Here is a 26,286-nt window from a genome sequence, read left to right on the forward strand (position 1 = left end):
GGTGATGACTTTTAACCAGCAAGCTGCCTTCAGGCACTTGTTTAACAAAGACACATCCTGCACAGCCCAAAATCCATTAAACCTTGAGTCACCGCAGCACATGTCTCTTGCAAGGACAAGGTTGGGGGTAGGGTCACAGATTAACAGTATCTCAAATACAGAACAAAATGGAGTCTCTTATGTCTACTTCTTTCTATACAGTAACAGGCTGATCTCTCTTTCTTTTCCCCACAGTTCTTGATGCGAATGAGAGGTGCATTCCCTTGTAAAATCCCTGAGAATTAATAGGAGGCTGTGAGCCTTAGAAGAGAAGTTGCTTTTCTAGATGATCACGTAGGTATGATGCTGAGCACTAGACAAAGATGTTGATTGAAGCGATTTTAAAAAATTTTGTCTGAGTTCAGATTTTACACCAATATTTAGAAAATCAGCAAAAGAACTTGGAGGAATGTTCTCAGGCATCCAGTTCAGCCCCCTGCGCACATTGTCATAAAATCCGAGTGTGTGTACAGGGAGACGCATTCCATTCTGTTCTCATCACAGGTCCTTCCCTGGCTCTGCACCTACCTGTCATGAGCGTCCGTGTGAAGAGCCCACCAAACAGGCTTTGTGTGAGCAATAAACCTTTTTAGTCACCTGGGTGCAGGCGGGCTGAGTCCGAAAAAGAGAGTCAGCGAAGGGAAATAAGGGTGGGGCCGTTTTATAGGTTTTGGGTAGGTAAAGGAAAATTACAGTCAAAGGGGGGTTGTTCTTTGGTGGGCAGGAGTGGGGGTCACAAGGTGCTCAGTGTGGGAGCTTTTTGAGCCAGGATGAGCTAGGAAAAGGAATTTCACAAGATAATATAATCGCTTAAGGAAAGGACCGGTCATTTTCACTTATTTTGTGGTGGAATGTCATCAGTTAAGGTGGGACAGGGCATTTGCACTTCTTTTGTGATTCTTCAGTTACTTCAGGCCATCTGGGTGTATACCTGCAAGTCACAGGGGATGCGATGGCTCGGCTTGGGCTCAGAAGCATGACATTGCCCTCTTCCCGACCTTCCCTACCTTTTCCCTCCTGTGCGGTTCTCTCACAAAGTGAATGGCCTCAGCCACAGCTTCTCTGCAGCTGCATCAGACTGTGGAGACAGGAGTGGTGGCTCCTGCAGGGCCTGCTGTCCCCACGGAGCCCAGTCTTGCTTGCCGCTGCAACCTGGTCACCATTTTGCACCGAAAGTATGTAATTCTACGGAATGAGAGCCAACATGCTGGGAATGGAGGCGTCTTTTCTCCATTCTCCGGTGCTCTGCATATTTTAATCTTGGGTAGAAAGCATGGAAAAGTATGTGATACCTGTGGTTTGATGTCAGAAGGACGTTGTCAACTTGACATGGACTGAGGATGTTCAGGTGCAACAGGCACCCCGGCTTCATTAAATGAGACTTCTCCATCTCCCTGCCAGGCACGCACAAGTGTATGGCCACATCTTATGTGTTATCCTTATCTAGAGCGCGCCTTGTCGTCATGCTTAAAGTTACATGATGATATTCTTCCTCATAGAGTAGGTCCCAAGCCGCATTCAACACAGAAATGTACTCTTGCTGTTCTACATCGAAAGTGCTTTCATATACCAAGTGGGAGAGCAGTCCTAAAATCTGGGCTGGAATCACAGAAGGAAGGCTTTGGGAAGCAACAGATTCCCTAGTCCAAAGCTGGGTTTTGATGAACCTAGAAACAGGACCAAGAGAAGTGAATTTGCCTAAGGCCCTGACAGTGTCTCACGGTAGCATTTGAACGTAGCAGTTTCTTGACCTATTTCTTTAAATGATTAGTCATGCTTCCTCTGATTCCTATATAAACATATTCCTCATTCATTCTTTTGTTTCAGTGAATTATCGCAGTGCTACCACGTAACAGTATTTGAGTCAAAATGTGGCAGTGTTTGTCCCTTTCCAACGTTTTTAGTTGCACAGTTTGTCAAAGTTGTGCTTACAGTTTCTTGTTGGTTGCAAGGTGTCCTTTCAGAAGCCAATTGTGTGGTGTATTTACATTGCTTGTTGGAGGTAGTTTGGTTAGAACCTACTTCGAGTGGCTGGCGTGGGCCTGGGGGACAATGACAGCTGCCTGCTTCATGGGCAGAGATGAAGTAATTGCTTCCTAGGAAGTACCATCCTCCTGGCCACACTCTCCAGCCCATTTCCTTTGTGGTGGTTTCCTCGCATCTGCACGTTTCTGGCTTCATGTGAGTCTCATTGATTTTAGCATATGACTTCAGGCTGTGGGGAAGAATGGCCATGTTAGCACAGAGATGCACACAAAGGAACAACTGGCTAAATGTGAGGGAAGACATTCTTACAGGGGGTTTCATTTCTTTTATTCTTTAACAGGCAGTCTGGGAAGCATTCTGGACACTTGGCCTGCACTGTCACAGCTCCTCCCTGCAGGATCGCAGATGTTTGGAGATTGTAGTGATAACTGTTATCATTGAGAATGTCATTCTCACAGGCTCTAATAAGTCAGGATTTATTCAGTGTTAATTTGTTAAAGACAACTGTGTTTCTACCAAATCCATGGGAGACGTTTCTCCTGGCAGTGTTGCTGGGGGTATTCCCGTGGCTTAGTCTTAGGGAAACACACGCCTTTGAATACTGCTGCAGCTGTGAGTACCCAAAGCGCACCACAGTACTTTTGCCATACGGGGTGTTAGTCACTGATACACGTCTCAGTCAGACCTGATGGATTCTTGACCCCTTCCTTTCTTCGTTTTTTAATTTTTATTTTTTATTTTTGTTTTTTAAGAGCATAACCTCTCAGGTGGCCACCATGAATCTCTGGTGTTTTCAGTTGGCTGCAGCCTATTTGCCATCTCTGGTTCAAACATACTCGAAGCCTGATGATGCTTGCCTCGGTTGTTCTTCTGCTGTGTGACCTCCGCGCCCGCAGGGTTCAAGACTGTCAGAGCTGGGAGCCACCTTCACAACTACCAGGGTTTCCGGAACCTCCTTTATCTAGCCCTGGGGATGGAAGAGATGTCATCAGAGGCGGAGGCTTATTAGGTTTACATGCCATTGATAACGAATGAGGAGGTTTTCTTTTATATAAGGGGAGCTTCTTAGAACGTGCTTTAGTAGGGTAAAGAAGCTTTTGAGGTTTGCTTTCTCTGGAAAGATAATTTGTGATCCTGCTGTTGCTTTCAACAAAAATATAATTTGCATACCAGTGCATGTTGTATTACTGAGCACTGGCTGACAAATGGTTCTTAACTCGTCATTCACTCCGCCACTGTTTCTTGAATGGCATATGTTTGCCAGCTGTAGTAGGAACTTGCTAGGCTCTAGGACTAACCGTTATGAAACGAGGGTCCTGGGGGAAGCGAATGCATATAACTATAAAGGTTTGAGGGGATATCAGAGGGTGTGCCTATAGGTGGAAAACTTCGTTCATTCATTGTCCCATCTAGGAGGTTTTGTGTCTTAGCAACGTGTTCCATAGCAACACATCCCTCTATCAAAATATTCATCATATTAAATTGAAATTCTCTGCTTAGGTATGTATTTTTCCGACTAAGTTTAGAACTGGTTAAGGACAGGCTATGGGGTATGTATTATATATATCTACACACACATATATTTATATATATACACACATTACCGTTGTAAATATACAATATGTATTTATATATATACACACATATATATTTCTCCCTCTCTATATGTACATACAACCCACACATATATATGCACACACACATATATATGAAACACACACAGACACACACACACACACTTCTACTGCCAAGCACAGAAAGTCAAAGCTAGGCAACATTTCTTTTAGTGTTCATGAAAAAATAGATGTGTTAGTTGAGAGCGTCCTTAAGTTGCCAGGGGAAAGACAGGATGGATTCACAAAGGGAGATAGTGTTTTTTTTTTTTTCTTTGTTTAATTCTTCAATTCGAAATAATCCAGACTTATGGAAAAGTTGCAAAAATAGTACGGAGAATTCCCATATACTCTTCCCTCAGATTCCCCAAACATTTCACCCCATTTGTACTTTCTCTCTCTGTGGATATAATTTTTTTCTCTTCTGAAATGTTTTAGAGAGGAAGGTAGAATGCAGGGCAGGGTGAAAGGTGGAAGGAGAGAGGTGGGTTGGGAGGCTTTTTTTTTTTTTTTTTAACCTCCTGAGATGGAGTTTTGCTCTTGTCACCCAGGCTGGAGTGCAACGGCACGATCTCGGCTCACTGTAAACTCTGTCTTCTGAGTTCAAGTGATTCTCCTGCTTCAGCCTCCCGAATAGCTGGGAGTACAGGCACCCATCACCATGCTTGGTTAATGTTTTGTATTTTTAGTAGAGGGGTTTCACCATGTTGGCCAGGCTGGTCTTGAGCTCCTGACCTCTGATGATCCACCTGCCTTGGCCTACCAAAGTGCTTGGGATTACAGGCATGAGCCACTGTGCCTGGCGATTGGGAGGCTTTTGCAGTAACTCAAAGTGCTATGATGAGGGCTGGACCTGTTTGGAAATGATGAGGAAGGTGAGAAGTGGTTAGGTCTGGCATATATATTGAAAGGAGAGTTTAAATGGGTTGGATGACAAGAGAGAGAAAAAGAAGTTTTCAGGATGATGTCAAGGATTTTAGCCTGAGTAACTGGAAGACTAGAGATGCTGTTATTGGGATCGGGAAGACTATGGGAGGAGTGGGTTATAGCAGGGGGAATCAAAAGTGTGTTTTTGGCATGCTAAATTTGAGGTCCAAAAAGAGATGTCAAAAGTGTTGGCTGGTCACGGTGGCTCACGCCTGTAATTCCAGCACTTTGGGTGGCTGAGGTAGGCAGATCACCTGAGGTCAAGAGTTCGAGATCAGCCTGATAATTATTAAAATCGATCATTGATGTTTACTAATTAATCATATTATTGCTCCTAATACTGCAGGGGGTGTACACCTACCTGTGGTGTTGTTCCTAATATCCAGGGACAGAGAACATGATCTTAGTTTTAATATCGCAGTAGGTGTACACTCACCCTGTGATACTGATCCTAATATCCAGGGGGTAGAGTATGACATGACTCCCAACATAGCAATGAATGGACAGCCACCCGGTGACATTGCTCCTAATATTCATGGAAGAAGCACATGATATTACTCCCAATATCGCAGGGAGGGTACAGCTCTTCTGTGATATGGTTCCCAGTATCCGGATGGGGAGAGGATGATAATAGTTCCAGTATCGCAGGCTGTGTTCACCCGCCCTGTGATATTGTTATGAGTATCCTGGAAGGGATATGACTCCCCATAGAGCAGGAGGCGTACATCCAGCCTGGGATATTGTTCATAATATCCACGGAGAGGAGAGGCTGATATTACTCCCAATATGGTAGGGGGTGTACATCCACCCTGTGATATTCTTCTTAATATTCCAAGGCTGAGAGGTTGATATTACTCCCAGTATCGCAGACACCGTACACCCCCGTGTGATACTCTTCCTGATATCCAGAAGGGGAGAAGATGGTATTAATCCCCATATCGCAGGAGGTGAACACCCACTCTGATATCTTTCCTAGTATGCATGGGGAGAGGGGATAATATTATTCCCAATATTGCAGAAGATGTACACGCCGCCCCGTGATATTGTCCTTAATATTCCAAGGCACAGAAGACGATGTTACTCCCAATATCGCAGAAAGTGTACACCCCCCAGTGATGTTGTTCCCATGATCCAGGAGGGAAGAGGATGATATGACTTTCAACCCTTGCACCCTGCAATGCTCTCACCCTGCAACACCGACACCAGCTCAACCTGACATGGGAGCAGAGGTGCTGGCTGGGGGTGTTCATTGCTTCTCTTTTCTCCCTTGCCAGACTCAGTAGAGGAAGCTGAGACCGAACAGCCACAGGAACAAGGTGGGTTTTGCCAGTGGCTCAGGCTTCCTCTGGTTATGAGTTGGGCCTTGGGGTAATGCCGGGGGAGGGGACAGAGCTGAGTACAGTGGGCATTGGATGCGACAGTCACCCCTCTGTGGTGCGGGCTGGGGGCTTGGGGGACGTCGCCTGAGGTGGGCCTGAACCTCCCGTCTACTCTGGCACTGGAGACTGTGGGGTCCCACACTTCTTCCAATGAACATGCTGACCCCCGCCTGGTCCCCGACCGAGGTGGGGCATCCTTTCCACTGCTGGGGCCCACACGTAGCTGTGGGTTCCTTTTTCATGACCTGGAGAAGCTGCAGCTTGCCCTGTGCTCTGCCTCAGAGATGGGAGGCCACACAGCCCTCAGCGGGGAGCAGAATTCAGAGCCTTAGGTTGCAGGGGCCTCGACTGAGGTCCCTGAAGGGTCTGCTCCTTCCTGAGGGGCTGATTCAGGGAGGCCCTCCCGTCTCCCCTGTGCGACTCTGTCGCTTCCCCTCACACAGGGCCCGCATGTGGACAGCCTGGTGATGTGGATGCACCAAGGGCCCTTGGAAGTTCCCTGGGAATGGGATCCATCCCAGTACATTTGGGATGCAGGCACAAGGTCCCAGAGGAGGCCCGGGAAGCCAGTGGGGAAGGGAAGGCTGTTGTAGGTTTGCCTCGGGGAGGGGGTGGTTCCACTCTCTGCCAAAGTCTCTGGAGCAAAGGCACGTGGCTCTCCAGCTGCCCCGGAGGCCAGGGTAGTGGCTGGGAGGGGCTGTGTGCCTCTGCCGGGTGGGGGAGATTTCTTAGCTCATCTAGTGTAGTCAAGTCACATTTGCCTCTAAATCATATTTATTTATTTTTTTAATTCCAAGGCTTTACAGATGAATAAGGAGACAGTTTGTATTGAAAATAGTTTTTACATGTGAGCTTGAAACAGAGAGTCTGTTTAAATCTAGTTTTTTCCTTCCCAGTAATGCCTCCTTTCATCCCAGGTGTTCCAACAGGAAATGCGCTTGTTTGCTCACCTCTGGGAGGGGGCTTTGGCTAGGAATCCACCAAAGCCAGCAGACACCAGTGGGCTGCTGGAGCAGTCTGGCCTTGGTTAACCCTTTAGGAACTGTGGGCTTCAGGTTTTCAGACCATCCAAGGTGAAAGTGGCCACAGGGGCCTGGAAGCTTTCCCATCCTTCCTGCAGGGATGGTCCGTTTCCCTGCACGGAGCTGGGTACATGGGTACAACACCCCTGTCCTGTGCCGTCGGTGGCTTTACCAATTTTGCATAGCAGCTTTTGAGCTGATCCATAGCTCTGATTGGCTGTTGAGGATTTCATGGATTCCTGTACCCCACCGGGGGGCCCAACATGTTGACAAAAGTTACATTTGTAGTTGTTGTGCTGCATATACATGGGTCCAGTTAGAAGGCTTTGATTCTTTCTAAAGGGAAAGGCATCTCTGAGGGATCACTGAGCTGACATAGTCTCCTAAAACCATGCTGTGAGGTGGCGACAAAGCAGGACAGAAGGGTGATTTTGTAGGAGAGTCGGGCCACGGGCCTGCGTGTTCTGTGTGTCCCCGGAGTTCGTACGTGCTCCAGACCCCGGGTTTGCCTTGCGCATAATTCTCAAGGGCTCATGGCAAGCTGCGCCAGGGACACAGAGGACGGGGATGTGGGGATCCTGCCCCAAGTGGACCAGGGACTCACTGTTGGACTCTAATCTGTCTAGGTGTTTTTGTGACTTGCAGAAATACCTCCACCTTGCCTGGGCCTGGAGCCACAGGAGACCCTGCCGAAGGTGAAGAATGTTCTGGAACAATGCAAGACCTGCCCAGGCTGCCCCCAGGAGCCAGCGTCCTGGGGTCTCTGTGTAGCATCCAGCAACGTGAGCTTGCAGGACCCCGAGGAGCCCTCCTTCTGCTTGGAAGCTGAGGACAACTGGGAGGATCCAGAGGCCCTGAGATCACTGCTGCTGTTCCTGAACACCTCTGGATTCAAGGCCGGCTTCTGTGGCCTGTACAACGTGGCGCTGCCATGGCTGAGCAGCATGTTCAGCAGCTTTAGCGACGAGGAGGAGCTGACTGGGCGCCTGGCACAGGCCCCAGGGGCGGCCAAGAAAGGTGGCCTCCTCATGGCCCTGGCCAGGTTCTGCTTCCTCCTGGGGCGGCTGTGCAGCAGGAGGCTCAAGCTGTCCCAGGCCCGGGTGTACTTGGAGGAAACACTGGGGGTCCTGGAGGACAGCTTTGGGGACCTGTTCCTGGTGGTGGCTGTGTATGCCAACCTCGCCAGCATTTACTGGAAGCAGAACCAGGAGAAGTGTACACAGGTGGTTCCCAAAGCCATGGCCCTGCTCCTGGGGACGCCCGGCCACATCTGCAGCACCGAGGCAGACGGGGATCTCCTGCAGCTGGTGCTGCAGTGGGCGGTGGGTGGCCAGAGCCAGCAGGCCTGGGCCCGGGCCTGCTTCCTGCTGGCCAGGCACCACGTGCACCTCAAGCAGCCTGAGGAGGCCCTGCCCTTCCTAGAGCAGCTGTTGTTTTTGCACAGGGACTCGGGAGCCCCAGACGCTGCGTGGCTCTCAGACTGCTGCCTACTCCTGGCTGACATCTACAGCCGCGAGTGCCTGCCCCACCTGGTGCTGACCTGTGTCAAGGTGGCCTCATTGAGGACACAGGACTCGCTGGCTGGTTCGCTGAGGAACGTGAACCTGGTGCTCCAGAACGCCCTCCAGCCCCACAGCCTCCCCACCCAGACTTCCCACTACCTCAGGCGAGCGCTGGCCTCCCTAACCCCAGGCACAGGCCAGGCACTGCGCGGCCTTCTCCACGCCAGCCTGGCCCAGCCGTACAGCCACCATGGCTACCATGGCCCAGCCATCACCTTCATGACACAGTCGGTGGAAACCAGTGCTGTTGCCGGAGTCCGTGCCATCGTGGACCCCCTGGTGGCCCTGGCCTGGCTGCATGTGCTTCATGGGCAGAGCCTGGTGGCCCTGAACATCCTGCAGTCTGTCCAGGATGCAGTGGTAGTCAGCGAGGACCAGGAGGGTGTGATTGCCAACATTGGTGGCCGTGGCTCTGAAGAGGACGGGACGGACTAGGCAGGCAGCCGAGGGCTACTATCACGCCCTATGGGTGGCTTGGGACCTGGGCCAGCGGAGGAACCAGGCAGTGTTGCTGGCCAACTTTGGCACCTTGTGCCTGCACGCGGGTGCCAGCAGGCTGGCCCAGCACTACCTCCTGGAGGCTGTACGTCTGTTCTCGAGGCTTCCCTGTGGGGAGTGTGGCCGGGACTTCACCCACATACTCCTGGGCTACCTCTTCACCCGCCAGGGCCCGGCCCAGCAGTGCAAGGGCTGCTACGAGTGGGCCCTTCTGGTCGCCGTGGAGATGGACCACGTGGAGAGTGAGTGCCCCAGTTCCTCCTGTGCGCCTTCTGGGACCACTTGGGTCAGGGCACACCTAGGGTTTGTGATTCGGAAACAAGTGGTGGTTTTTCCACCATCGAAAGTGCTGAGTCATGGCCAGCAGCAGATGTTGGCAAACGCCCTGGAGATGTTGGAACCGAACTGTCGATTCCTTCCTGGGCAGGGGTCGCCGCGAAGGATCACCGACACGAGATACACAGCAGAGAGTTATTTATTACTAGCGCGCTAGGGTCCCAAGCTCTAAGTTGGCCCTGGGACCCCTACTGCTTGTTACAGGCTGTTTATATAGGCAAACACAAGTTCAAACATAGCTTAGGGCGCGAAATTCAAACAAAGCTTTAGGCGCGTGGTAATTGGGTCTGTCTATGGCCTGAGCAAGGTGTCTTGTTCTAATTGGTTAGAGCAGGACCTTATGAGGTTTTTTCCTGGAGTTGTTGATTCCGGGAACTTCGAGGCAGGGTGGGACCCCATGAGGTTGTTTCCCGGAATTGTCAGGGTGGGACCCTATCAGGGTGGGACCCTATTGAGGCAGGGTGGGACCCTATCCAGAGCCACCTGGTGTTAATTTTTTAAGTTTTTTTTTTTTTTTTTTTTTTTTTATGAGGCCTAGTTTCTAAGTTTTATACGGCCTAATTTCAGAGACAGGCCGTTCCCATGCAGGGCCAGGCCCTCTGTGCCCTACTGAAGCAGCCAATTTTTCCTGGTTTGCCCAGGGACCATCCTGCCTTGAGCATGGAAAGTCCTGCATGCTGGGAATCCCTAGACATAACCCTGGGATCAAGGCATGTTGTGCTGAGCTGGGACTTGGGGCCCCTCCATGAGCCAGGCTCTGAACGCCAGTTCTTGTGCCTGTGTTTGCTTGGAATCTCGGCAGCCCTGTGTACCGGTCATCCCACTTCACAGAGGACACGGGGCGGGTGATTGCCCAAAGCCACAGAGCAGTTCACGCAAAAGCAGCTTGTGCTGAGTGTGCCAGGCCACACCCACAATGGGGCTTGTGGGGTCCTCGGGAGGGAGGTGCTGAGCATGGGAATGTGAGCTTCAGGCCAGAGAAGCCACAAAAGGGTGAGTGGCGTGATGGCGGGGCAGCACTTGGCCCCGGATGAGGGAAGCCTCTTTAGTCTGGGACCAGAGGGTTGAGAGGATTTAGTCAAGTAATAGGTGTGGATGAGGGGCTGGTGGTGTAGCCTGTGTGAAGGCCCAGGGGTGAGAGAGTGGGGGTGAGTCAGCGAGGATGGGTGGGGTTTGAGTGGTGGTGAGTGAGCGGGAGTGTGAGTGGGGATGAGTGGGGTGTGAGTGGGGGTGAGTGAGCAGGAGTGTGAGTGGGGTGTGAGTGGGGGTGAGTGAACGGGAGTGGGAGCGGGGACGAGTGGGGTGTGAGTGGGGGTGAGTGAACGGGAGTGGGAGCGGGGATGAGTAGGGTGTGAGTGGGGGTGAGTGAGCAGGGCTTATGCAGGGAGGTGCAGAGTTGGGAGTAGGTGGGCTGGGTGCTGGATAGTGAGAAGCTCTTCTGGAGAGCTAAGCAGGGTCTGGGGCCTCAGGCTGTGGCTTGGCCTTTTCCCCAAGAGCACTGGGGAGCCATGGAGTGCTATCGAACAGTCAGTGCAGACCGAGCAGTGAACGGACAGTAGGTGGGCAGGGCTGTCCGAAATGTAGGCCGCAGAGAATAGATGAGGAAGTTGAGTGCAGGGAAATGGCTGAGACAAGGGATACTGTTGACTCCCCTCTGCCTTGCAGCGCTTTGTCATGGCATAGTGAGACTACTCAGAGGTGCCTCCTGTGGCCTGGACCAGAGCTCCAGGGGCTGTGCCCAAATCTGAATGTGCTCATTTCCCAGCACAGGCCTGGCACCCACTCTTGGCCCTAGGAGGGATGAGATTTTGGAAAGGACCGTGTGAAGGGGCCCCGGTGCCACACATCTGCCCAAGGAGGGTTGGGGGGTTCAGACCCAGGCTTCTTCCCCAGGGGCATTCTGTGACTGGAAGGAGACCCTCCAGGAACCCAGCGCCCCAGCCCCCGCTGCAGCCTCCGGTGGCTCCTGGCACAATAGCCTGTGGCACCTCCTCCTACGAGGCCCTCCCCTGGGTGCTGGGGGATTCAGACTTGGAAATGCAGGCCAGGGAACGGGGATCATGCTTCCCTGTCTCCCCACCCTGCGCTGAACGGTCGAGGAGACCGAGGGCGGGGCTGACACCCCACATGCTTCCTTGGGGTCATTTTTGAGTCACTTTCGGTAGTTTGTGTCCTTCTAAGAGTTTGGCTGTTGTGTCTAGATGGTCTGGTTTCTTGGTGTACAATTGTTCGTAGTGTTTTTATGGAATCCTTTTATTTCTGTCAGGTCGGCAATAATGTTTCCTCTTTCATTTCTGCTTTTAGAAACTTGGGTTTGTGATTGTTTATTTATTTTTATTAGAGATGGGGTCTTATCATGTTCTCCCAGGGGGGTCTTGAATGCTGGCCTCAGCGATCCTTCCCCCTCGGTCCCACAAAGTGCTGGCATGACAGGAGTGAGCCATGGTGCTCAGTCTCTGATTTTAGTCGTTTGTGCCCCATCTTTCTTTTCTTGGTCAGTCTGGTGAAAGATTGTCAATTTTGTTATTATTTTCAAAAAACCCACTTTTGGTTCTGTTGATTATCTCTTTTGTTTTTCCATTCTCTGTATTTTTACTTCCCATTTCCACTCTCACATTTATTATTTTCTTCCTTTTATTCACTTTGGGTTTAGTTCATTTTCTAGTTTCTCAAGGTGGAAAGTTAGGCTTTTGATTTGAGATTTTTCTTCTTTCTTTGAATGTAGACATTTACAGTTATAAATTTCCCCTTCAGCACTGCCTTAGCTACATCTTGGTGTTTTTGATACACTGTGCTATTTTTTTTCTTTTTAAAGTTTTGCTCTATTGCCCAGGCTGGGTTGCAGTGGTGCAATCTTGGCTCACTGCAACTTCTACCCAGGTTCAAGTCATTCTCATGCCTCAGCCTCCTGAGTAGCTGGAATTACAGATGTGCACCACCACACCCGGCTAATTTTTGTATTTTTTTTATAGAGACAGAGTTTCACCATGTTTCCCAGGCTGATCTCAAACTCCTGGACTCAAGCGATCCTCCCGCCTCGGCCTCCCACAGTGCTGGGATGAGAGGCGTGAGCCACCGTGCTGGCCCGGGCTGTGCATTTGTTTGTATTCTTTTCAAATTAATTTTCAGTTTCCCTGATGGTCTCTTCTTTGACTCACTGGTTGTTTAGGAGTGTGTAGTTTCCACATATTTTTGAATTTCCCACGTTTCCTTCACTGTCGATTTCCAGTTTCGTGCCAGTACAGCTGAAGAACACCTCTGCTTTGGTCTCGGTCCTTCTCCCTTCACCGAGGCTCATTTTGTGGCCTGGCACATGGTCTGTCATGGGGAATGTCCCATGGGCGCTCAAGAGGACTGTGTATTCAGCTGTTGTTGGGGGGCGTGTGTGACAGATGTCCATTTGGCGTACCTGGTTTCCAGTGTTCATCTTCGGAATGTTTCTGACACTAGAAAATCAGAAGCTTTCCACCGTTACCCGCGCCCTGGCTTTGGGAGAGGCCAGCGAGCCTGTGGGTTTGGAGCCTGGTTGCATGAGAGAAGCATGTGTGGAAATGCCAGGGGCCGGCTTTGAACCCCATTCCCCCAACATGATACCATGTGTGGCAGACATGACGCTTGGCTTTGCTCTCTCAGGGTTCCATCTGCGACAGGGGCTACTTGTGCCCCTGGTCTCATCATCTCAGGCTGAAGAAGGCCCTGGTCCTGGCCAGAGGGGCTTTGTGAAGCAGAAATAGATGGCCTGGTGCAGGGGCCGAGCCTGGCCAGGACCTTGGCCCTGGGAGTTGTAAAGAAGGCCAGCCTGTACCATGAGCATGTGCACCAAGCTGTGCCCATGTCACGGTGTGCTCGGCGCCTGCCCTTGCACAGGTGCATGGCCTGTCTGAGCCCAGGCTCCCCGCCTATGGGGCCCAGGTTCACAGAGGTGTGAAAGAGACAAGCACAGAGCAGGGGCCTCCGAACCAGCCAGCCTCGCTTCGATGCTGGGAGGTTGATGTCTTCCATTTTGTCTTCTGCCCAGGCCAGCTGCGGGCCGTCCAGCGGCTGTGCTACTTCTACAGCGTCGTCATGCCCAGCGAGACCCAGTGTGTCATCTACCACGAGTTCCAGCTCTCCCTTGCCCGCAAGGTGGCCGACAAGGTGCTGGAGGGGGCAGCTCCTGGAGACCACCAGTCAGCTCTACCGGTCCCTGGGCACCGAGCGGTGAGGGCTGGCTTTGCAGTGGTGGGGTTGTGGAGGGGGGCAAGGGGGTTGGGGGGGCTGGGAGGGGGGCACAGGGAAGCTGGTCCAGGGCCTCCTCAGCCCCTTTCCTTTGGATCATTTGGTTCCTTGGCATCAGATGCTTTGAGCTGGTGGGTCTGGGGTCGTCCCAGGGCTGCTGCTGGCTTGTGAGTCCCAGCTTGAGTCTCCCTTGTTGGGTCAAAGGTCATCTCAACCCCAGCAGAGACAGTACATGCACACTGGGCTGTTCTTCCTACTATGGTGGCCTTTGTCATCTGACCTCTGCCTGCCCCGAGTCTTCACTCCTGGCCTTCATCTGTCCCCTTAAATGTGACCACAGCAGCCACCTGTGGCTTCTCTCCCACAGAAGACAGAGCCAATTGTGTCACCTGCTTCCCTGGGGCAGGGTTTCAAGGTCTCACGTCCCATATGTGGCCCACTGGGCTTCCCCCGAGCATGCTGACCTGGTGGGGTAACCATGGCCCTGGCCACCCCACCCACAGGCCCTGGTGACATTGCTGCAGTCACAACCCCTCAAGTGTTGGACTTACTGAGAGAGCAGGGAAGGGGCCAGATTCCATGGGGACCCGGGAGACTGGCTCCAGTCTTGGCCTCAGGTTCACAGAAGGAAAATGGGCCAGTGTGCTAGAGCCATGCTTCTCAAAGTGTAGTCCCTGGACCAGCAGAGCAGCATCCATGTCACCTAGGAGCTTGTGGCAAGTGGGAGTTCTAGGGCCTGCCCCAGGCCTGTGGAGCCGGAAGCTCTGGGGGCAGGGCCAGCAAGCTATAAGGACAGTCCTCCGGGTGACTGTGATGCCTGCACACCTTGAGAACCATCGGCCTAGATAGCCTCTGAACACTAACGGCTCCTGGTGCGTCTGGAGAAGACACAGGCCATGTCTGGGAGGCAGGGGAGATAGACGAGCACACTCCTCCTGCCACAGGGCAGCATGATGCTCGATTCCCTCAGAAGGATATCCTTCATCTTTTCCATGCCGTGTGTGTTTACCCTGGCCCTCCCAGCAGCCTGGGAAGGGCAGAACACTGCACACACAAGAGGGCCGTTCCCAGTCCCCACATGCCAGATTCATCTGTCACCAGACCCACGGGAGGAGGCAGACTGGTTCCAGGAGGATGAGAGCCCTTGTTCTGACACCTGTGTCTGATTCCAGTGATTCCAGGGCCTACAAATCTGCTCTGGACTACACCAAACGAAGTCTGGGAATTTTCATTGACCTCCAGAAGAGAAGGAGGCGCATGCCTGGCTGCAAGCAGGGAAGATCTATTACCTCCTGCGGCAGAGCGAGCTGGTAGACCTGTACATCCAGGTGAGTGGCAAGGGATGCAGGAGGGCCCCTGTGCTGTTCACTCTCTGTCCATCCACCCATCCACTCATCCTTCCATCATCTATTTACCTGTTCATCCTTCCATCCATCCATCATCCATCCATCTGTCCTTTCATCCATCCATCATTCATCCATCCTTTTATCATCCATCTATTCACCTGTCTATCCATCCATTCATCCTTTCGTCATCTATCTGTTTACCTCTTCATCCTTCCATCCATCCACCAACTATCCATCCATCCATTCTTCCATCATCTTCCCATACACCTGTGGGTCCTTCCATCCATCCATCCATCCATCCTTCCATCATCCATCCATTCACCTGTTCGTCTTTCCACGCATCCATCATGCATCCATCCTTCCATCATCCATCCATTCACCTGTTCGTCTTTCCACGCATCCATCATGCATCCATCCATCCATCATCTATCCATCTTTTTATCCAGCTATTCACCTGTTCGTCCATCCATCCATCCTTCCATCTATCTTTCTGTCATCGATCCAACTGTTCATCTATCATTCATTAATCTGTTCACTTGTTCATCTATCCATTCACCTGTTTGTCCATCCATCCATCCTTTCATCCATCCTTCCATTATCCATCCATTCAGCTGTTCATCCTTCTATCCATCCAACCATCTTCCATCCATCCATGATCCATCCATTCACCTGTCCATCCATTCACCTGTCCATTTATTCATTCATCATTCATCTTTTTATCATCCATTCATTCACCTGTCCATCCATCCATTCATTCACCTGTTCATTCATCCATTCACCTGTTCATCCATGCCTCCATCCATCCTTCCATCATCCATCCATTCACCTCTTCATTCTTCCATCCATTCATCCTTTCATCATCTATCTACTCACCTGCTCATCCTTCCATCCATCCATCCTTTCATTATCTATCCATTCACCTGTTCATCCATCCCTCCATCCATCTTCCATCCATCCTACCCTCATCCATCCATTTACCTGTTCATTCTTCCGTCATCCATCCTTCCACCATCCATCCTTCCATCATCTATCCACTCGCCTGCTCATCCTTCCATCCATCCATCCACCCATCCATCATCCATCCATTCACCTGTTCATCCTTCCATTCATCCATCCATCATCCACTCATCCATCCATCATTCATCCATTCTTTTATCGTTCATCCATTCAGCAACCATCCATCCACCTGTTCGTCCGTCCATCCTTTCATCCATCCATCCTTCCATCATCCATCCATTCACCTGTTTGTCCTTCCATCCATCCATCATTCATCCATCCATCATTCATCCATCCATTTATCCATTCGTCCATATATCCATCAATCTATCATCCATCCATCCTTCCCTCATCCATCTACTCACCTCCTGTTCATCCTTCCATCATTCATCCATTCATCTATTCATCCTTCCATCGATCCATCCGTCCATTTATCCATCCATCCATTTATCCAACCATTCATCCATCATCCATCCCAGTGTCCATTCATCCATCCATCATTCATCCATCCTTTTATCATCCATCCATTCACCCGTGTATCCATCCATTCACTTTTTCATGTGTACATGAATCCATCCATTCATCCTTCCATCATCCATCCATCCATCCTTCCATCATCCATCCACTCACCTCCTGTTCACCCTTCCATCCATCCATCATTCATCCATCTATCCATCCATCCATCCATCCTTCCATCATCCATCCATTCATCTGTTCATGCTTCCATCCATCCATCCATCCATCATCCATCCATCTGTTCATTCATCCATCCATTTATCCATCCATTCACCCGTCTATCCATCCATTCATCTGTTCATCCATCCATCCGTCCATTCATCCTTCCATCATCCATCCATTCACCTGTTCATCCTTCCATCCATCCATCATCCATCCTTTCACCCATCCATCCAGCTGTTCGTCCATTCATCCATCCATCATTCATCCATCTACCCACCAATCTACCTATTAATCCATCCCTGCATTCATCTATCTCTCCATTTGTTTATCCATACATTCGTCTATCCACCATCTATCCATCCACATGTACATACATCATCTACCCTCCACCCATCCATACATTGTCTATCCACGCATACATACATACATACACACATCATTCCACCCACCCATCCATCCATCCATCCAAGCATTAATCTATCCACACACCCATTCATCCATCCATGTGTCTACATCTCATCCATTCATCCATCCACCCACTCATTCCTAAGCCACTGCTGAGCACCTGTTGTGTGCCTTTTCCCTTCCTCCAACTGGTTCCCTCACATCCTCCCCCGGTGGCCAGCATCTTCTCCCTGAGGGCAGAGGCGCGGCCCCTCACAGTGCACAGCACCTGCTGGTATACAGCACATGCTCAAATAATGTGACCACTCAATTAACACACAGAAGAACTTGCTCCAAGCGACATGTGGCACATCTGCTTACAAAATGAATCTATCATAGTGGCTGTTTTCAGAGGCTTTCCCAAACGCAGTGTGATCTGGAACAAATTGTGAAGCCCACGAGACTGATGAAGCTTTCATTATTGAGCACCTGCTGTATACCTCCTTGAGCTGAGGAGAGGGATGAAGAGCTTATGGCCAAGAGGGGACCAGGCCCACCCACAAACACTGCTGATGTGGCAGGGATGTGGCAACGCAGAAAGGAGCCAGGGGCTGGGCTCCCAGCAATCTGGGGGCCACGGAGACTGGTTTGAGTGCAGGGGGAGTGGGCTAGGGCTAGCCCTGGTGGTAGGATTCACAGGTGTCGGGCTCCTGGGCTGCAGCTGCTCAGTCACTTCCTAGCACTTAGGAGCATCACTTCATTGTCCTCATGCCAGTGGTGGGGGCAGCCCTCATGCACAGGGTCTGAAAAATGCTCAAGTGTACCTGTACTGTGGGAGAGGAAGGAGCCTGGCAAAGATGCGCATAGCCACCTCGCCAGGTGTGGGTCTTGAGGGAACTTCTGTCTCCTCTCAGGTGGCTCAGAATGTGGACCTGTACACAGGCGACCCCAACCTGGGGCTGGAGCTGTTTGAGGCAGCTGGAGACATCTTCTTCAATGGGGCCTGGGAGCGGGAGGAAGGCATGTCCTTCTACTGGGTGAGCTGGCCTGTGGGCTGATGTGGGTGGGCCTCAGTGGGGCACCTGGAGGGCTGAGGCACAGGTGTGGCAGGGTAGAGGCCTCCCAAATGGAGGCAGGGCCACCCATGCACATGATGAGTTTCCAAGTGGTCTGACCGGGAATGATATTGACCATGCCCCTGCCTGGGACAAACTCTCGGGGCCTGGACGTGATAATGGCTCTACCCTTGTACCTGATGACCTCAAGCAACCATGAGTGGGAAGTCCTGTCCCCATCTTCCAGATGAGGAAACTGAGGCTCAGAGACGCACAGGGACATGTCAAAGGACACAGCATATCAGTGGGAGGCCCAGGTCTGCATGCACCCCGAAGTGGGATGGCTTCTCCCTTCCTCTGAGCTCACGGTGTGGCTCAGCCCTGGGCACAGATCAATGTGGTGTTTTTAGAGCAGAGAGGAGTGCTGGCTCCCCCCAGTCAGACCTCCGGTGCCCAGGTGGGAGAGGCTGGTCTGCGGCTATCGGGTGTAGCTGGATGGGCCTCAGGTGACTCTTCAGCCCCCAACTTGGATGTCTGAACTGTGTGTTATCCCAGAGCACAGAGCTGTGTCGAGGTGCAGGGGTAGCTGGGGTGTGGGAAGCTCCAAGCACGTGTTTGAGCTCTGAGGAGGGCACTGGGCAAGGTGGGTGCTGCGGGAAACCTGACCCCACCTGCCTGTGTGGTAGGACCGGGCCCTGCCCCGGCAGTGACTACGGGCAACCGCAAGGTGGAGCTGCAGCTACAGCTGTGCAACAAGCTGGTGTCACTGCTGGCCACACTGGAGGAGCCCCAGGAGGACTTGGAGTTTGCTTACATGGCCCTAGCACTCAGGATCACTCTGGGTAAGTCCCCTGAGCCCCCGCCCTGCCAGGACCCACACTTTGCCAGAGCCCAGCCTCCAGGTCTGCAGGCCAGGAGCTGAAACAGCTGCTGGATTTTCCTGGTCTCCTGTCCAGGCAGGCAGATCTGCCCAACTGGCTTCCCCGTCCGGCTGTGGGGCACAGCCCGAGGTCTCTCACGCAGTGCAGAGCTCCCTGCCTGACTGAGCTCTGCTTCCTGTGCCTGTTCCCGCTGCTGACCACAAGGGCCATCCAGTGTGCCCTCTGCCTTCCAGACATGCCAGGCATCTCGTTGGTCCCTGTATGTGCCAGACTGAGTGGCACATTCCCTTTCTCTTGTGCCCTTCCCACCGTCATCAACCACACGGTTCTCTGGCTGATAAAATCCCAGTTCCCCTTCCAGCAGTCTGCCCCTTAAGGCCGTGCATCCCCTGGTGCTGTGCCAGGGTTGTCTGTCCCCCTCCAGAGACAGGGAACCCTAGGAAGGCCACATGCCCCAGCGCCTTGTGCCCCGTGGCCCAGTACACAGTAGGTATGCAGCTGACTCCCCAAGGTAGGGGGCTCTGATCATGACACACCCAGGAGGAGTCGGATGTCACGTCTGTGGGTTGCCTGGAGCCGGGGAGCCCGGGAGCACCTGCACTGCATGGCTTTTGGGCTCCCCTGGTTAAAACCAGTGAGCAAAGGCAGGTGGCTATGTGTAGGCACAGAACTGGGCCATCCAAGTCCGACTTTGCCAAAGCCTCTCAGTAGACAGGGGCAGGCCTTATTAGTTCTGCTTTGCAGATGGGAAAGTGAGTCTGGGAACCTGGAAGGGAATGGCCAGAGCTGCCCGGGTGACCACAGGTGCCTGGAGACAAGCCAGGTGTGCTGCCTGGGATCTGTATACCTGCTCCTGAGGGGCCTGTGCCCTCCCTGCCCCAGGGAGCCACATCCTCACACCTGCCCCTTTGGCCTGCACCCCAGGGGACCGGCTGAACGAACGCGTGGCCTACCACCGGCTGGCCGCCCTGCACCACCGGCTGGACCATGGCAAGCTGGCGGAGCACTTCTACCTCAAGGCCGTTTAGCTCTGCAACTCGCCGCTGGAGTTCGACGAGGAGACCCTCTACTACGTGAAGGTGTACCTGGTGCTCGGTGACATCATCTTCTACGACCTGAAGGTGGGTGGGGAGGAGCAGGGCTCGGGGTGTTCCTGGCCCCCTTGGAGTGGGATCTCCACCCGGACCCCAGAGGCCTGGGTTCCAGCCTTTCTTAGGAATGGCCCAGTGGCCTCCCTCGAGCTCTACACGCAGCTGGAGGAGCCGGCAAGGTTAGCAGGTAAAACCCAGCTCCCCAGATGGCCAGGCCCCACCCTCAACTCAGTCTCAGCCAGGGAGGCTGCCACATGAGTGGGCAATGGTGGCCTCTGGGTAAAGAAGGGGGATTGTAGTCAGGGGGCCCTCCTGGAGGAGGTGACACCAAAGCTGAGTCTTGACAGTCAAGTGTCAAGGTGCATTTAACAAAGAAAACAGGGTCGGGAGAGTGACATTTCAGAGGACGGCATCATCCTCACATTGAATCCACGTTGCAAGATCCAACCCAAATCCTGGCGCCTCCTCTAGGAAGCCTGCCCAGGGTGCCAGCCTGCACTGAGCAACTCCTTCCTGGAGTCCCGAGACACCTTGAATCTTCACATCACCCAGGAAGGGTGGGGTGGGACCAGTGTCTTACCATTGGGTTCACAGACAGGGAAACCCCAGCTCAGGGCAGGTGCAGTGGGGCGGGGCCCCAGCCAGCCAGGCTGAGGCCTTGTTCGGTCTGGTGTGTCTCGAGGGGAGGTGCTGTGCTCCCTCTGCCCCCAGCCCTGTAGGGGTGGAGAGCTGAGATTGGCAGACTGAGACCTGTGGTGTCTCCACCCATCTGCCCAGCAGGCACCGCCCCTCCTTAGCATCACACCAGCCTCGTGTCAGTGCTCCTTACGGGCTGAGGGGCCAGGGCACTCCAGTCCAGGGGCCGAGATCTTGGGGGCCTTAGAACAACGTGGGGAGCTGGGGCAGCCCTAAGACCCTGCCCCGTATACCCCAGCGCAGGCCTGGGGCTGCCCGGGAGGCCCCCGCCCAGTACTGGCGACACCTGGTGGTCAGACGTGGTTTCTGTGGCCTCCCAAGTCCCAGCCAGACAGGGAGGTGCCAAGTATCAGGCCCAGGGGAACGCTGCTCACCGCTCAGGGGCACGCCGGGGACCCAGGGGGACGGACCTCCCAGAAGAGGCCTTTATCTCTCTTGGTCAAGCCTGCCGCCCACTCCGCCTGTCCAGGAGAAAGGAAAGCGCCAAGTAGTACCTGAGAGACCGAAGTCCACGGTTGGGGTCGAGGGACAGAGGCCTCCTTCACCTCCTTCCCATGCACAGCCCTCCTTCCCATGCACAGTCCTCCTTCCCATGCACAGTCCTCCTTCCCATGCACAACCCTCCTTCCCATGCACAGCCCTCCTTCCCATGCACAGTCCTCCTTCCTATGCACAGTCCTCCTTCCCATGCACAGTCCTCCTTCCCATGCACAGCCCTCCTTCCCATGCACAGTCCTCCTTCCCATGCACAGTCCTCCTTCCCATGCACAGCCCTCCTTCCCATGCACAGTCCTCCTTCCCATGCACAGTCCTCCTTCCCATGCACAGCCCTCCTTCCCATGCACAGTCCTCCTTCCCATGCACAGTCCTCCTTCCCATGCACAGTCCTCCTTCCCATGCACAGCCCTCCTTCCCATGCACAGTCCTCCTTCCCATGCACAGTCCTCCTTCCCATGCACAACCCTCCTTCCCATGCACAACGCTCCTTCCCTTGCACAGTCCTCCTTCCCATGCACAGTCCTCCTTCCCATGCACAGCCCTCCTTCCCATGCACAGCCCTCTGGGCCTCATCGTGACTATGCTGTCAGCACAGGCCAGCTTCCCAGAGGGAGGCCCCCTTGGAATTCCCCAAGGGCGGCTGTCTTTCCAAGGCTACACCCTCTTCCTTGTATAGGAGGCTCTGGACCCAGGGCCCAGAGGAGTGGGAGAAAAAGCCAGGCTTGATGGGACCTGGAAGGCTGGCAGAGAAGCAGGGGTAAATGAGCATCTTTGCCAATTGCCTCTAAAATGGGGTCCCCTGTAGTCTACACATGAGAGTGAGCCCTGGAATAGGGTGGATTAAGTGTTTACTGGCTCACGCTGTCACTCCCTAGCTGCAGCACACACTACAGGCACATGGAAATGCACACGCAAATGCACACAGGCACACGCACACACAGACATGCACACACAGACATGCACACGCAGACATGCACACACACAGGGACATGCACGCACAGGAACACAAACACGCACATTCACATGCACAGGCACACGCAGAGACATATGTATTGCCTGGCTCCTTCCTGTTTAGTTGGGAAGCCCCCACCCCTTCAGGAAGCCTTTGCCTTCCACCCCCGGCTGAGTCTGGGGCCTCCTGGGCTTCCCTCTGCCACAACCCGGGCCACCCTGTGTGGTCAGTGTTCACTCCCAGGTCCCTCAGACTGGAAGCAAGGACGTTAGGCTCAACCATGCACCCAGCACAGAGTCCAGTGTTCGGCTGGGCCAGGGGGCATTGGATGAGCAGTGGCGGTGACTCGGGGCCTTCTCACGCCCCTGCTCCGTGTGTGGGGCGGGGCAGTGAGGGAATGGACTGCTGCATCTTGGACTTTGTCATTGGCCCTGGGAGCCATCTTGAGATGGTAAAGAGGGACAGGCCAGGCATGGGTCTTAGAGAGGTCCGTTGGGTGACCGCCATGTGGAGGAGGTGCCTGGGGAGAAGCCGGGTGGGGGATGGGAGGGTGAAGGAGGAGGTCTGGGAGGCGGCATCCCAACCCAGGGATGGTGAGTTTGAGCCAAAGACGCATTGACAATGGGAGTGGATGTCTGGGGAGTCACGCTCCGTGAATATTTCAGGGAACATTGCCAGAGAGGACACCTGTGAGATGGTTTTGTACCTGGCCTGGCCCGTGGAGGGCCTGGAAATGGTCAGCATGGACAGGGGCCAGAGGGGAGCCTGGGTCACTCGACACCGTGCCCCTGCTGTGGCTTGGAGCCACGGGTCCTGCATGGAACTCTCAGAGCAGGCAGGATCTGCCCTGACCTCAGCCCATGGGGAAAGCAGCCACTGCCTGCAGAGAGGGTGGCACTGGGGCAGGAGGCTTGGGGTGAGTGGGGCGTAGGGACAGTCAGGAAGGCTTCCAGGGGTGTCAGGGTCATCCCCACCTCCTGCAGCTGAGACCACAGCAGTGTCACAGGCTTCGGGGCTCATGGGGCGAGCCAGCATCGGAAGGACATGTGGAATGACCTGGAGACAGGAACGGCCTCTGGGAAGACGGGTTCCGAGTCCCCCTTTTGCTGACCATGACCTGTCCCCTTCAGGACCCGTTTGATGCAGCCGGGTACTACCAGCTGGCACTGGCAGCCGCCGTGGACCTGGGCAACAAGAAGGCACAGCTGAAGATCTACACGCGGCCAGCCACCATCTCCCACAGCTTCCTCCTGGACTGCGAGAAGTGGCTCTTCTTCTACCAGAAGGCCAGGACCTTCGCCACAGAGCTCAGCGTCCACAGGGTCAACCTACCTCCTCTGCTACTCTGCGGGTGGGCCCCCTGGTTGGCCTCCAGCCACCCTCGCTGAGGACAGTATCCGAGGGAGTGGGTTTTGTGCAAGGAGGATGATCTCCTGCCTCTCCTGGTGTCTCCCGTAGCTCATTTTCTGGGTAATGGAAGCATAAAAGCAGGGTTCAAATAGCAATAAATGTTTTTTTTTTTTTTTTTTTGCAAAAACATACCGAAGTCCCCATGGCATCCTTCCCTGTGTGCTTCCTGGGCTGTGTCTAGGGGCCAGCTCCTTCCCTGGTGGCAGCCCTCTGATCTTGGGGATGAGAAGGACCGTGAGTCCAACAGACCTGGGCCAGGTCACCATGAGCCTCGGTTTCCTCGGCGGCCAGAGGGGAGATGGTGATTGAACTCTGGGCAGCTCCCTGCTCTCCCTGCTCAGAGTTCTTGCTGTAGGTCTCGTGCCACCCTTGCCTTTAACCTTCAGGCCACTGTGCCCAGATGTGGGAGCTGCTAGTGTCCCTGTTCACCATTGAAGAAATAGAGGCACAGAGAGGTTAGGTGTCTGGCCCACCGTCACACAGCAGGTAGAGGCAGACACGCAGAGCCCAGTACACTGACCACCACACCACCCTGCCAGCCTGCAGCCAGGAAGGTGTCCCCCATTAGGACCCAAGGTCAGCTCCTGGACCTCTCTCGTGGTGTCAGGAGAGCCGCAGGCCAGTGAGGGTGGCCCCGGGGATCCCTCACTCAGTGTCCTTTGCTCCCAGACTTGGTTGGGCCGAGCCTGGCCAGTCCCACCTCTGGCCACTGGTCAGCCCTGCGGGAAGTGAGATGCAGGGATCTCCGCCTGTGTAGACGCTGCTACCCAGTATTGAAAGCCTTATCTAGGTTGCCCCCCAGCTGTCCCCACCCACCCACTCCGCTTCCGGACCCCAGCCCTCATCCCAGTCCCAGGAATCCCAGGTTTTCCTTCTTGGAATCTCTTGGCCCCAGGGAATACAGTTCACACGGTCTCTTTGCCAGTTTACGCAAGGAAACTGACGTTCAGAGACTGTGGGTGTCCCACGTGATTCTCACATACACTGCACTCTCCCAGACCCCTCTTTTAAACACTTTAAATGAGGTGATTTTCACATCGCATGCAATTAACTATTTCAACGCAAATAATATGGTGGCATTTATACATTCACAGTCCTGTGCAACCACCCACGCCATCTAGTTTCAAAATGTATTCATCTCCCCAGAAGAAACCTCCCATCTTCACTAACCAGTTACCCCTCCTTGGTATCCCCCAAGCCTCTCGTTTAATGGAAGGAGAAGCTGAGGCCCGGAGAGAGACTTGCCAGTGGGCAGCGCTCTGATAATAAGGAATCAGGCACCCATCTGCTGCTTCAGCCCTGGGTTGGTTTTCCACCCAGCAGAGGTGACAGAGCCAGGAAGTTCTGGGAGCGCCACAGGTGTCACTGGTTCAGTCCTGGGTTGGTTTTCCACCCAGCAGAAGTGACACAGCCAGGAGCTTCTGGGACCCCATGCTTGCAGCCAGAGCCCTACCCTAAGCCTCCCCACCAGGGGGCAGCAGAGAGCTTTCCAGAACCGGCCGCGGGGCTGGCGGGAAGCAGCGGGTCAGAGCTGCTGACAAACCTCACGTAGACCCCAGATCGCTGTCTCTGTGGGTTGGGTTTGGGAATTGGAGAGGAGGCCGCATGATTGGAAACGTGAAGACAGCACGGCCTGGCTGGAGCAGCCGGAAGCGCCGTCACGTTGACTGAGGACACAGACCTCCTGCCCGCTGGGCCGGGCCTGCAGCCATTCTTCTCGGGGTGGGTCCCGTAGGTCCGGGTTGCTCTTGGTCCCTGACCTGTTTCAGAGTCCGGGGGGCTTTGGAACTCTGCCTCCCCATCTACGCCCACCCTGGCTGGTGCCATGAGGGGCCTGGATCCTGGGATCCTGTTCCTCTTGGGCAGCAGAGACTGGCGGACCAGAGGAGATTATGGGTCTTCAAGCCCCACATTCAAACCCCAGCCCATCACCGACAGTCTGGGGGTTCGGGATGAGGGAGTTGATGTCTCTGAGCCCCAGTTTTGTCACCACTAAAATGAGGCCGATATAATGGGGCAGAGTGCCAGCCCCCGGGCTAACAGAGGCCTGTTTCCTACTGACAATACCTCTTACTCCTAGGAACAGCTCCAACAACCACACACTAGGGAACACTCAACCCAGGCCAACTTGTCAGAGGCACGTGAACCAGAGCGACTCCATCTTGAATGGGGGCTGGGTAAGGGAGGCTGAGACCTGCTGGGCCGCATTCCCAGGAGGCTGAGCATTCTTAGTCACAGGATGAGATAGGAGGTCGGTACAAGATACAGGTCATAAAGACCTTACTGATAAAGCGGGTTGCAGTAAAGTCGGCCAAAGCCCACCAAGCCCAAGATGGCCACGAGAGTGACCTCTGATTGTCCTCACGGCTCATTATGTGCTAATTATAACGCATTAGCTACTCCAAGACATTCCCACCAGCACCGCGACAGTTTACAGATGCCATGGCAACATCTGGAGGTTTCCCTACATGGTCTCAGAAGGGAGGACAGAAACTCTCATTTCTGGGAATTGTCCACCCCTTTCCTAGACACTCATGAATAGTCCAACCCTTGTTTAGCATATGATCAAGAAATAACCATGAAAATGGGCAACCAGCGACCTTTGGTGCCTCTCTGCCTATGGAGCAGCCATTCTTTATTTTCTTTTTTCTTTCTTTTTTTTTTTTAAGATGGAGTCTCGCTCTGTTGGCCGAACTGGAATGCAGTGGCGTGATCTTGG

At 53.5% G+C, this 26,286-nt stretch overlaps 1 protein-coding gene across 1 annotated transcript in view; it reads left to right on the forward strand.

Moving 5' to 3' along the window:
- The window catches only part of LOC106995493 (SH3 domain and tetratricopeptide repeat-containing protein 1-like), a 28,267-nt gene extending 4,609 nt beyond the window's left edge, over positions 1-23,658 (forward strand). The window contains 12 exon segments of the mRNA XM_077958758.1: positions 5,840-5,881; positions 7,612-8,924; positions 8,926-9,268; positions 13,381-13,508; positions 13,510-13,562; positions 14,762-14,820; positions 14,823-14,908; positions 17,899-18,021; positions 18,726-18,738; positions 18,741-18,881; positions 19,845-20,041; positions 23,288-23,658. Coding sequence (XP_077814884.1) covers positions 5,840-5,881; positions 7,612-8,924; positions 8,926-9,268; positions 13,381-13,508; positions 13,510-13,562; positions 14,762-14,820; positions 14,823-14,908; positions 17,899-18,021; positions 18,726-18,738; positions 18,741-18,881; positions 19,845-20,041; positions 23,288-23,545 — 2,756 coding nt within the window. The 3' untranslated portion in view covers positions 23,546-23,658.
- The last annotated feature ends 2,628 nt before the right edge of the window (positions 23,659-26,286 follow it).

Source organism: Macaca mulatta, chromosome 13 (genome assembly GCF_049350105.2).
Source record: "Macaca mulatta isolate MMU2019108-1 chromosome 13, T2T-MMU8v2.0, whole genome shotgun sequence".
Lineage (NCBI taxonomy): Eukaryota > Metazoa > Chordata > Mammalia > Primates > Cercopithecidae > Macaca > Macaca mulatta.